This window comes from Corvus brachyrhynchos, unplaced genomic scaffold (assembly GCF_000691975.1).
Source record: "Corvus brachyrhynchos isolate BGI_N302 unplaced genomic scaffold, ASM69197v1 scaffold94, whole genome shotgun sequence".
NCBI classification, from domain to species: Eukaryota; Metazoa; Chordata; class Aves; order Passeriformes; family Corvidae; genus Corvus; species Corvus brachyrhynchos.
The window spans coordinates 11,450,937-11,464,201 of NW_008238330.1; the positions used below are offsets into that span (position 1 = coordinate 11,450,937).

At 38.3% G+C, this 13,265-nt stretch overlaps 1 protein-coding gene across 5 annotated transcripts in view; it reads right to left on the reverse strand.

The window, feature by feature from the left end:
- The window catches only part of ATP2C1 (ATPase secretory pathway Ca2+ transporting 1), a 62,063-nt gene that overhangs the window by 31,072 nt on the left and 17,726 nt on the right, over positions 1 to 13,265 (reverse strand). For 2 of the 5 annotated variants that reach the window (XM_017734547.1, XM_008633912.2), the window contains exon 1: positions 12,928 to 13,078. The exons of 2 other annotated variants lie outside the window; for them this stretch is intronic. Coding sequence is in view for 1 of the 3 variants with exons in the window: in XM_008633912.2 (XP_008632134.1) it covers positions 12,928 to 12,933 (6 nt within the window). In the remaining 2 variants the exon portion in view is untranslated. Of the gene's footprint in view, positions 1 to 12,849; positions 13,079 to 13,265 lie in introns of those variants that run through there. One more of the 5 variants, XM_008633913.2, reaches the window with a different exon arrangement.

Sequence of the window (13,265 nt, forward strand, 5' to 3'; positions counted from 1 at the left end):
CCTGCTGACTATCTCACTACACAATTAATACTTCATGCTGCACACACATCCACCCTCCATTAATTGGAAGAGACCTAACATGCAAACATGCAGACCACAGAAATGGTTTTCACATTATACTTGCACAGAATTTCAATTGGTGCGTTTATGGTTTAGGAAATAATTACTGTATTGTATATATCTTCTCTATGGGTGCTGAGACTTAAAATGCAAGTACCTAAAGATGACAACACATTAAAAGATTCCAGCATTTTATGTCCTAAAAAAAGTATGACAATCTTCATTTTCTATACTGCACACTGTTGGCCATGTACTCTACTATTGTAGCTCATTTTCTCTATCACTTCCAAACAACAGTTTAGGGCAGAAAACCATTAAGCCTAAGTGCTCTTCCAAAACAAGCCCACAAACATATGACTTCGACCAAGATGACTCCACATTCTCACAAAAGTGCTGAGCAACCATGCTTTCCCAGTAAGGGCAGGCAGAAATGAACTGACAGCCATTACAAATTTTAGTGCTGAGAAAAATCTTTTTCCCTCTAGCAACTGACATCGCTGCTAAACATAAACAACTCCAAAAAAGGATACATAACTGGTCATTTCCCTAATATTATCAATTAAGACTTCAGGAAATCTAATAACACGTTATTTAAGATTATTTTAAGAATTTAAATATCCTTAAACAGAAATGTTAGGGTTCTCTCAGAGATCAGGTTTGTTTTCCAAATAAATCTTCATTAGCACAGAACTACAGTGCAACAACAAAGCTTATTTTGACAACCTTTTTGTGGCACTCAAAAAGCCAGTCATTTTGAATGTATTTCATTCGTATTATCTCCCACATTTATGAAGAATGCTGTACTGTATGTGGTAAAAAAAAAATCTACAAAGAAAATCTGATACAGGATCACAAAGATAAAGGCTAAGAAAGTCTTTTTATAACCAGCTCCTTTCACCAGAGCAAAATTACCCATTGTACAATAATTCTGGATGGATCTTCATCTAGTTTCTAAAAACCCCATACAATCTTTGTAGATTAAACTACATTTGTAGTTCAGAAAAGAACAGCTTCAAATATCCAACATTGCCACAAATTAAATTTCAATTCCTTAGCCAATGAGAAACCAACCACTGTTCCCCTCACAAAATATAAAGTGGGCTACATAACAGATTTAGGTCCGAAAAACAGCTGTGCTTGCTATCTGCTGGACCACAATAACTGTATTCAAGCAAATGATTTTTTGCCTTTACTATGCATTACTTCCACAAAACAAGATAAACTACTTCTTCAATACTGTTGGCAAGTGCTCTCTACAGTCCTTTGCACTGCTGCCCAGATCTGCACAGCAGAGATCTGGGCCTCCGCAACACCTTTTAAGGTATCCAACAGAAGCTATTCCCAGAACCACAGCGCTCTGCACTAAAGGAGACAACCCACATACAGCAAGATTTCTTTCCATCCTATGCGGCAATTAATTTTCTGTCATTCATCAGTTGATACCTTAAAAGAGTTCAGTATTTCATTGCAGGCCAAGTTTTTATATGGATAAAGAACATGCGGGCTAAGACGTTATACTGGCCAATGTTAGATACCAGATAGGCAGCACGACCATTGAAGCTTCTATGTCTACAGCTTTCCATTCCCCATTTGCAGCTAATTCCACCAAGGAACAAAGCAGCAGGATGGTGAATAACAAAAATAAATCACTGCCTCAGGAAGGGCTTTTCTTGGACCACTTCCAAGGTACACACCATCATTTCTAGGCCAAGAAATATGCATCAATCATACAATCATGGAACTGTGACCACAGGATGTTTATCAAAATAAATACAAATTTGTCTGGAAGGCTTACACTACCAGAAATTCAGACTTCGGTTCTGTTTCCACTGAAGAAAAATTTAGTTAACTAGTTAAGAGTGGTGTGTTACTCTTTCTTCTTCCTCATAGGCTATAAGAGCCTGCCTAGCTTCCTTCTACTGTAACCAACAACTTATCTCTACCATTGTTTTTCTCAGCTTAGCAAAATGAGTCTATTATCCATCAGTAGGGCTCACTGACATCAATATACTTTTACAATTATTTTCAAGGGGAACTTCAGCTCTTCTTGCTCAGAGAATGCAAATGGTAGGATCCACATTCACCAAGAGCAGTCTAAAAACTTAGAACACTCTCATAGCAAAGTCTATTTTCAGACAAACTGGTGACCAAAACACTTTGGCTAATTAGCTAATATAAAGCCCTGCAAATGTTACATAAAGCTACTCAACTGACCTGCAAGTACGAAATACAAATGTAGTAGAGAAATAAATCTATAGAGAACAGCAAAAAGTGAAAAAAATCCTAGATGTTCACAAAACAATGAAATTTAAGTTCAGGTACTGAAACAAATTCTGATTCTTTCAGATTCCTTCTGAATCTTCAGGTCCACCGGAACAACTCACTAAGGCTGCCTGAATCTGTCCCATCAGTCCTTGTAAAAGTGAACCCCTTTCATGCCAATTCAAGTACTACAAAGACCTTTCAACTTGTTTGTAATGATCTGCCTGTAAGATTATTATTGTGTGAGCAGTCAGTGATCCACATCAGGTACTTGATTATCATGGATACCATGTGATCGTTACTGAGTCATGCTGTGTCCAATCAATAGCACAATTAATGAATGTCCACATAATCAATGTGTAACTAATCAATGTGCATTTCATTTTAAGTATGTGAACAGTATGCTGTCTTTCACACTTGAAATATTATATGCACCTTGCTCAGGAACTGCCGTTTTAATAATGAGGTTAGGATATTAGAGCACGTTGTCCACGGAACACTTCAAAGCCCTCATTCCAGGCCCAACTACTATCAGTGATGGATGATTCTGTACTGTAAAACCCCATAACAGTACTAATGAACAACAAGCAAACGAGACCTACAGTGTGCCATGCCCTGACCAGAGATCCTTCCAAAGATGTATCATCTCAGGATTCCCAGCATCAGAAAGGACATATGATTTTACACCTTGCTATTGCCTTTTTCCCAGTTATTAGTAGTGATCTGCCTTTCAAGTGTTCATGCCTTTCTTACTGGGATCCCAAAAGAACCAAGATTTCCTCACCCTCTGTAAGAATTAGGATTCATTTTTTATCTACCTTCCCCACAATGAAAAAAACAGTAGTGTTCAACAACATAATAAAAGGTATTTCACTGAACACCAGACTGAAACTTACAAGCTTCCCATTTCCTGAATTTTCTATATGATCAAACCATGTGTGATATATACTGAAAGGTTTAAAAAACTCAGATCATAAGAAGCATGTTCTTCTCCAAGTCTGTACAATTTGGAGCCAGGATAACAGGTGCATAGGGGCAACACAGATCAACTTCTGCAGACACCTGTGCACACAGTAAGATACTTAAATACCAAGCACTTACCTCTCCTGAACTGTCTGGAACCCTGAAAGCACACAGGACTAGATATCAACTAGATGTCAATGGGCACAGAGGTCTGTGCATCTCTCCCTGTAGATGTACACGGACTTTGGACATAGTTCCCACTAGGCAAAGACTCTTGGCTGTGGAAGGAATCTTTAAGAAAAAGACTCCACCCAGAATGGAAGTAACACTTTTTTCTGTCAGTTTCATCAGATATGAAGAATAAGTGCAAAAATCCTCTCCCACTCATTAGGACATTGTGGCCATAGGTTTTGGAGATGCAAATTTTTAACTGTCTTCTCTCAAGCATAACTATCTCATCTATGTTAAGCATCATCAAGCTCTCTGTTTCAATAGATCATTGCTCAGCATCACAACTGTGATTCTACTGAGTCACTAGCTAACAATGACCCTAAAAATATCTATTTCACTAGATGTTTATGCCATCTTTCCCTCCCCCTTTTGTAGAGAAGGCAAGATGCTTCTGGAACCTCAATACAGGTCCCAGCCACAGAACCATGGCCAAGTGATGACAAGACACAAAAAGCCAGGCGCGCGCACACACAAAAAAAGTCATTAGGCACACTTAATAGAGTAAATCCTAGAACAACTGTACAGCCAGAAGCAAACCCCTGAAGCACAGCAGGATTCAAAAAGTGGAGGTAAGGCAGAGAAGAGCAAACAAAGAGCCCTCAGACCATTTTGAAACCAGCAATTCTCAACATGGTTATGACTATGAGTCAATTTTATCAGTGAAATTACACCAGATTTTAACAGGAATTAAATCTCCAGAGAAATTCACCAGTTATGCTAGCAGAACAAGCAGGCAGAAGCAGCTGAGTGTGGCAAATAGAGATTTAATAAAATAAAGAAAACTCAGTGCCATCAAGGTCACAAACTATAAATGCAGTTAGTCTACAAATTTACCTTAAGTAAACTCTGGTTTTTAATGTCTTATTCTTGGCTTTTGAACTAATTTATCTACATCTTAATTATGTGCATAAAATTCGAAGTTACCTTGAGGAAGGCCTCATCTTTACAAACTACCCTAATTAATACAGTTGTTTGTACCTCATATGTGATTTAATCATGAAGACCAACTGTAATTGATCCTCAACCAGCAACTTCTCAAATGAGCCTCAAAACACTGTAAATTTAGATATGATAAATACTCAAGTACAGTGACTGACCAAAAAAAGCCCTGTAACAGAAGGCTTGGAGGAGATGAGCAAGGGTGAAGCACCTATGAAGCTCAGGAAATAATGCAGGGTGTGACAACTACAGCTGTTACAAAGAGGCTGACTTGACCTCTACACAGTGGGACTGGAGGGTGGCCTTTGCTTTGGATAAACACCTCAGTCAGCTGAGTGGATCAACTGGTATCAATATTTCTCCCCAGTTTCATCAAAAGAATGCTAATGTCTGAGTTTGCATCCCCTCCCATGCTGGTCAGGCTCATGTTGCTCAGTGACCACATGCACTGAACCACTGACAAAATGTCAGGAGCACCATACGGGGTCTCAACCCACATGATCCTTTCTGGAGATGAGGGATGCCCAGCATCACAATGGTGCAGATATTATAGAGACAGGGAATGGGAATCACATTGGTATTGTGATTGAACTGTGTACTGCAATTTCTACATTTTGCTAATTACAAACTATGCTTACAAAATATACTGAAAACATAATATGAATGTGCCATTCTCCTAAATGAAAAAACCCACATAACATCAAGTATCTTCAAACACACATTTGATATCACAGAATCAATTAGGTTGGAAAAGACCTCTGAGATCAGGGCCCAACCTACGACCAAACACCACTATGTTGACTAGACCACAGAACTGAGTGCCACATCCAGTCTTTCCTTAAACACCTCCAGGGACAGTGACTCCACCACCTCCCTGGACAGTCCATTCCAATGCATAATCACCCTTTCTGTGAAGAAATTCCTCCTGATGTCCAGCCTAAACCTTCCCTGGACACCACTTGAGGCTGTGTCCTCTTGTCCTGTCATGAGTTGCCTGAGAGAAGAGACCAAGCCACACCTGGCTACACCCTAATTTCAGGTAGTTCTAGAAGGCAGTAAGGTCTCCCCTGAGCATCCTTTTCTCCAGGCTAAACAACCCCAGCTCCCTCAGCTGCTCCTCATAGGACTTATGCTTCAGACCCTTCACCAGCTTTGTTGCCCTAATATTCAGTGTTGCACCCTCCTTAGGTGGATTATCTAAAAAAAACCTGGTCAGAGAGCACTGAACTCTGACACATATCTCTGTGGGAAATAATGCTGTGTTTTTTAGAACAAGAAGTGCCAACACTTATTAGACACAAACATCCACGACCGATTTGCAAAGAGAGTACTTTACTTGTCACTGCAAAGAACTGTCCCTTCCCACCCCACAAAAGACTGAAGTCTGCAAACTAAGAAGCCTCTTGTTTTCTACCAGGCACTATTTGCCCAGAAATACTTTTTGAAGGCTTTGAAGTTACTGTCTACTGTCTTTTTTTGAATGTACTCCTCTGGAAAAGTGTGATGATTTTTCACTTCTGGGGAAACAGCTGCAGCAACCCTGTATTCTAACAGTCAAAAAAAATTTGCTCCCATTCAACAGTATTTTAGTTAAAACATTTACCAGGAGCCCCCACATCAAAGGAAGTTCACATAGAAAAGTTCTGACCCTAAAAAAAGCCAGAAGGAAAGAGAAACACTAAATTGCATTAATGAGTTCTCCTTGCAGAGTAATTTTATTCTGAGGAGGGAAGTCACATAGTTTCAGCCCCTTGCTATTGTGTGTAATTTCATAATACTTTATAGAAAATGGGCAATAGACATCATCCATTTACCAAAGAAATATAAAGACCCAAATTATGAGAACAACCTGCTAAGCTGCCCTGTAAGCCTGAAAAATCCCCTGCCTCATATTCCAGTACACCACTTCAGCAGTGCTTGGGACTTTCACTATGGCAATGAAACAACCATAATGCAAAACCATGCTCCTTGATACACAACACTACGGCATTTCTGATCAACTAAGAAACAGAAATCGAATACTGGCACTGACCATTTTAAATCTCAAGGTTTGTCCTAGCTTGAAAGTCGTAAAATATTTAAGCAATGTATCCCCAACCCCATCTACTTCAGGCAGTGTAATAAAGAGTAAGATGCTCCACTTAACATGCAATTTATTAACTCTACAATAGTCTATAAAGCTCAAGAACTATTTTCAGGTCCTAAAAATACTTTCCAAGAACACTCTCTGAGAAACATGTCTCCACAACCTGGAATGCATTTTACTCTTTCAGGATGTTTCCTCATGTCTTCTTTAATTTAAAAAACAGAAAGTAGGACATGTAGTTCAACTGAGGCTACCAGTAAAGAGTAAAGATGGGCAGTTTGCTGTAATCATTGTATACACCATGTGGTTATCTTGCAAACCTTGTGAGTGACAACTGCTGCTCTCTAGCTAGAGAAAACATTTCACAAAAATAACCATACCTTAACCTGACTGCAGTGCTGTGCACTGTCAGAATGATGGCAACAAAAAACCCAACTAAACCTCCAACATCACTTTATCTTCCTTTACCTTATTTAATGTAGAATACAGTGGAAACTTAAGAATGCCAAACACACTTTCTATTTCATTTCTACGAAAGACTTACCATTTAGAGCATTTATGCATACTCTGGAGGATATACAATGGTGAGTTTAAAGCCTCAGTGCTGAAAGCCTGGAGGTGGCATCAGCTTTACCAAGAAGGCATTGACGAACACATCAGACCCATCTATAGTTCGTTGGCCAAAATATTCAGTTTTTGATCTCCCTGTTCAAGGAAACCCTTGGACACTGGAAAAGTCTGCTTGAACATTTCTTACATTTGTCATTACTTATTAATCAGAAGAACAAAAAAAAATAAACAATCCTAAGCACACTCTAAAACGATCAAATCAATGCTAGTGCCTCGATGAATATAACAGAACTGGATCAGTTCAGGAACTCATTGCCCAAGGAAGAGAGTACTGCTGGCTGTCCCACATTTGACTCTAACCAGCTCCTGCTTCAGCTGAAATCCTGATTCACAGGAAGCCCTTTAGAAGTTACAGGCCAAAAAGACTTTGGGTCTAAGTATCAGTCATTTATCTTGCCAGAGAGTCACCAACTTTCTAGAAAGGAACATTTAAGCTTAGAAATAAGATCATATGGCTGCTCTCCAACAGTCTGCTTGTATCTCATAACACTCTGAAGTGCTGAGCTTCTCTGAATCAAGGATGGCACTTGAATGGCAAACACTAAAATAAAGAACTTTATCACCCTGTGATATGCTACTAATGTATCCATGACATGCAGAATTTGGTTGCCATATAATGGTATTAAGCAAAAACACAAATAAAAATATTTTCTCAGTATTTGCTTAAAATAATGAAGCTTGAAGACCCCATAGTTGATTATATCCTTGACAGCTATGCAGTCACTTCATAATGCAACAAAATTAATTTCTAAGTAAAAAAATACTGAACTTACTGTTTACAACACTTCTCAGGACCAAGCTAGTGTCAGTGTCAATTTAAATGCAAACATAACTCACTGCATAATTACTCTACTTATGGTAATAAGCTTTCTTATGATTACTATCAAGAAAGCAGCAACACTGTATTCACAAAGCTTTTTTTTTGTGAATTATGTATGCAGAAAAAAGTGCTGCTGAAAATTTATGACTTAAAAATATTTTAAAAGCCTTTGTAAAAGATTCTGTAGATGGCATCTGCTAACCCATTATCCATTTTATCCTTTCTAATTGTTTAGAGCAGAATGTTTACAAAACAAATAACTAGAAACAGATGCTTGCCCAAATTCATACCTTGATTACTGTATTTTATTTTCCCTCTCTTCCCTGCATTGTAACTTTATCATTCCTTCTAGCTTTTATAAACCACACTGCAAATGTCAATTTTATCACCCAGTGTCAATTAGGTATCATCTCAACTCTTCCACCCAATCAAAACTAAAAATCTATTTATTAACTTATGCCACTCCTGCAAAATTCTGCCGTGGTCTGTGGGTGAATTGATACTGAATGGAACCTATGATTACATAAGGAACTGAGTCAAGCTAACAGGTCTCACTTGTCTGTCCCTCACCTTCTTCAACATTACCTGAACACTTCATGAACCCATTCCATTGTCCCACTCAACAGAAAGCTGCCCAACAAGGGCAAGGGGAAGGAAGGGCTGGGCTAACCTTCTGCCAAGCCAGCAAGACAGAGAAACTCAACAACGAGAGTCAACGCAACACTAGTGCAGGAACACGAGTCAGAGCAGGATCTTCTTTCAGCAATAAGGAGACCCTTTTATTCAGTCCTACAGAAACGCACCCCAAGATGCTTGAAATCACCGTGTATTTGTCACTCATCACCAAAAAATATCCAAGTGAAAATGTTTGTTTCTCTTTTGTTGAATTAGCTGCCCTAAGAACTGTCTGCATTTTCCTTACAGCAATGCTTCTCCTGACTCACCACGAGATTACGCCACAGATTCTTCAAGTAAAGAAGTTACGAAGGGAGCAAAATAACTACACATACATTCTGCAACATCTGAACTCACACTGCCACCACGTTAAATCACTTCTAGGTTATTATACATTAACATTTCCAACTTACCTGCGTGGGAAAAAAGGGGAAAGAAAAGGCGAAAACTATCTAATGCTCCATCAACCAAACAGATTAAAAGATGAGTCTGACTGTTCATTTATAAAGGAAATACATGTTCCTAATGCAAGGCTGAGCTATATTAATTTAGCAGTTATTTAAATTATCGAAGTACTGTTTAAATATAGGAATGAAATTGGTCTTTAGTGAAGACTCACACTTCTTTTTAAAAAAAAAGAGAAAAATTCGCTTCTCTCGCCTTAGCCTCCAAGTTAAAAAAATGTGACTTCTGCCAACATAAGTGTAAAGTATTGGTTTCTAGCTATCTGCAAGCTGCAGATAGTAAAAAACTGTGATCAATGAATATCAAATTTCTTGTTTCACCTATTATTTTGTTAAGAAATCATCTACATTCCAAAAGGAATTTGAACTGCTGTGATAACACCAAGTCCATTTCAGAATCTCCAACATTTTCCATCGCAAATTTCAATCTGATTATTTTGGATATTACTTAATGAACAACTGATGATGCCACTCTGGAACCATTTAATTTGTTTTCAAGCCACTGCTGCTGCAGGCATCCCTTCCCCCTCTGCTGTCCGTTGCATGTACACACGCTCCACCCCTTCCTCAGTACTTACGGCTGCCTAATCCATGATGAGCCAGTCCAGGGTGCTGAAACTCACTGCCCCCAAAACCTATTCACTGATCTTCAATCTGATAGTTTAGCAAGTAAGCCCATTTTCATCATTAAAAAAAAAAACACCAAAACCACCACCCATGAAACTCAGTAGGAAATTCAACTGCACTACAAGCACAAGACAAATTATTAATTTGTCAGGATTTTATGAACAACTAAAGTACCTTTTTCTAAGAAACAAAACAGTCTTCACTTTTATCTCCCTACTCATGCAATCATCAAAATTATCCTGAAATTACTACAGACTATAGGCTGAAGTTAACCACCATCTTTGAAGATTAGCTAAAGTTAACTAGGACTCAAAACAATGAGGATTAAGGAGGATTTCTGAATCACCACACAATGTTTTATCACATGCAGCAAGTCTGGTCTGAATTTTTGTACCAACCTTCCATATGATTTTGGGATAATCTTTTCTGCAGGAAAATGTTACTTTGACCTCTTCCATTAGGCTCTTAACAATATGAAAACAAATACTGCCTAAGGTCTTGATAACAAAACAGTACTCCTATTTAACAATTCGTTTTTGTAGTCATGGTCTGACCTCAAAGAAGCTCAAAGTCTAGAAAACCTGAATTGTTCTTTATTTTTCTGCTAAAAGGCAGAAATTACAAAATTATGTTCTGTCCATACAAGATTCCCCTAACTGCCTACAGTTTAAGAAAAAGCTCCTCCAATGGAAAGAAGTCACTAAACTCCATCTTTCCAAATGGAAATACAAACATCATTCCTCTAACTCATAGTTTTATGATCAAGCAGAAATCTCCCTATGACGGGAAATTCTCTCTTCCTCATTACCATGAGAAACACGAATTTTTGCGGAAGTTCAATCAACCCAACACAAGAAACAGGAACCACAAAGTCTCAGGACAAAACATTAACTAGCCTAGACATAAACACACAATACTGTTTATGAGTACTGAATTAACACAGCAAAACATCCGTTTTCTAAACCATCTCACCACTTCCCAATCTTGAACATTCATTCAAATACAGGAGGGAAAAAAAAAAAACAACAACAATCTACTATCTCTTGCTCAATATCTAAACCTAAGAGACCTTTCAAACACATACTTGAAGGAAAAAAAAAAGCTTAAAAATATTCTAAATGCAATCTTTGTTCTACAAGATTACAAAGATTATTCAGCTGTCACCAGGAGAAAATACATTAAGGAGCCTCAAGAGAGCTGAAAAGTTCCAATACAAAAGCTGTTGTGTCTAGCTGCCTCAAAATGTCAAGTTTTAGAAAAAGAAGGGCTCAGAAATACCAAGAACACCAAAACAGACAGTACACAGTTGTAAATATCCATGCCCATCTCAATTAATTATGAGATGGAGGGGTGTGGGAGAAGAAATAGAGGAGAAGAAGTCATTCATGTGTTCAGAGAACCACTTCAGTCTTTTTATCACACATCATTTTCTCCTACTCCCATAAGCTTACCCCATTTTGAAAACCCTCAATAAACCACAGCCTTTATTTCTGCCTTTGAAATATGCATCTGATCATATTTTAAAGTATTTTCCCCAAGATAAAGCCTTTTAATATTATTTCTATCATACAAATATAACTAATTTTTATGCATAGTTTATTTATTCCATAAAAAATGCCATCTTTGTGCATTTGGAAGAATAAGCCACACTATCACACACAACTCGACTGCACACTACATCTATGATATACTATTTATTTGATAACAGAAGTGTAAGGCATTAAAAGTCTTTCTGCCATTTGGGTTTTGGCACACAGATACCTTTTTCCCCCTTAGTGTAATTCTATTCATCGGTATTATCCCTGCTTGCCTTCCCCCGCTCCCGGGCGTTGCCCATTCAAAACCCTTTCACTTGCAACAGTGACTGAAATGCAAAGGCACCGACCCCACTTCTGTCAGCTATCCAGCCTCTAAAAACAAAGACCAATCTCCTAGAGGTGCTCTGTGCACTTCAAAATTCTTGCCACCTAACAAGGTCCACGTTCTTTTTCACAAATATCCAGTTGGAAGACATGATCAATAGAATTTAAAATATTCTGACATGATTTTAAAGTTAGAAAAAAGTTCTGAAATGGCAGATGAAAGCAACCCATATAGTTTTCAACATGTGTTGCACTTCACAATTACCACAACGTTACAGTCATCCACGACAACCGTATTTCAGAACAGAACAATATCCAACCATAAAAAATAACCTAAGTCTACCCCACAGTCTCAATTCAGTTCTTCATTCAAGTCAAAGTATTAAAAAAGCAGCCCTCTTTTGGGGTGGGAGGAAAAGGAGCACCTAACATCTCATGTAACAACCTACAGCAAAGGAAATCCAGTAGCCACCTAAATCCCCACCAACGTTCAAAGAAAAGTGATGACCTAAGGTGGGAGTAATCAATGGTTCTTTTCCTACATGTATAATAATAAAAATAATAAATTTCAGAGATTTTCAACATAAAGAGTCACATAGAAAGAGAAACAAACAAAAAGGAAAAAAAAATCAATTAAGTTCACAGTCACTGTCACAATGCAAAGGGGCTTTCAAGGTTCCCAGAGCATAAACTGAAGGCTGACACTAAAAAATTGAAGTAATTCCCCAGATTAAGTAATTTCCAAACTAGACAAGAAGGAGAACGCAAAATAGAACAACTTCTTTCAGTACTCAAAACTTCAGCATCACTTTTTAATTAAATACTGTCCAAGAGAGCAATTTGAGTAATTTTCGAGAACGTATAAATACACAAAATATTTCAAAGTAAAATGCAGCTAATACTTCACAATTTCATCCTGAAATAGATGTTTAAGAGAATCATATCATCTAAGCAAATACCAAGCAACTAATGCCAAGAAGCTTCTGTCTAAATAAAATGTTTCTATTACAAACATATAAAGCATTAAAACGCACAATAGATGTTTTAAGTAGCTGTCAAGAGAGAATAAAATCTCTCTGACAATTAGTTCTACAAGCAGCAGCAGAAATAAAGAAAAACGATGATGCTACAAATCTTAAATCTCAAAATGCAGACCAAAATCCCTACCACAAGATTAGCACACGAGAGCAACCCTGCGAACCCCTGGAACGGTAAAACATACACACGCACCAGTAGGAGTTGTCACCAAATTGCATGCAAAAATCCTCTTAGCTCCAATGAAGTCAGTGAGTCTGATGAGACCTTTACCTTCATTTTCCATCGAAATTGTACTTGAGTCGATAGTTACAAAAGTCTTTAGCAACAGCAGCGCTGGAGCGGGAGCGGAAAGGTGAAGAGAGAAATGCCCCAAGATCCCAGGCAATCACAGTGCTCCCTTTGCCCCCACCTGCAGCAACATCTGCAAGAGAAACCAACGCTAAAAGAGGAAAAAATTATAAAAAAAGAAACAAAATAAAACTAAACCCGTATGAACTGCCTAGCGCAGAGCGGCTCACGCACACAGAGGGAGCCCGCAGAGCTGTCAGAGACCACCGAGGATGAGGATTAGGATTAGCCGCCCAGCAGCTACAGCAACACGGAGGAGC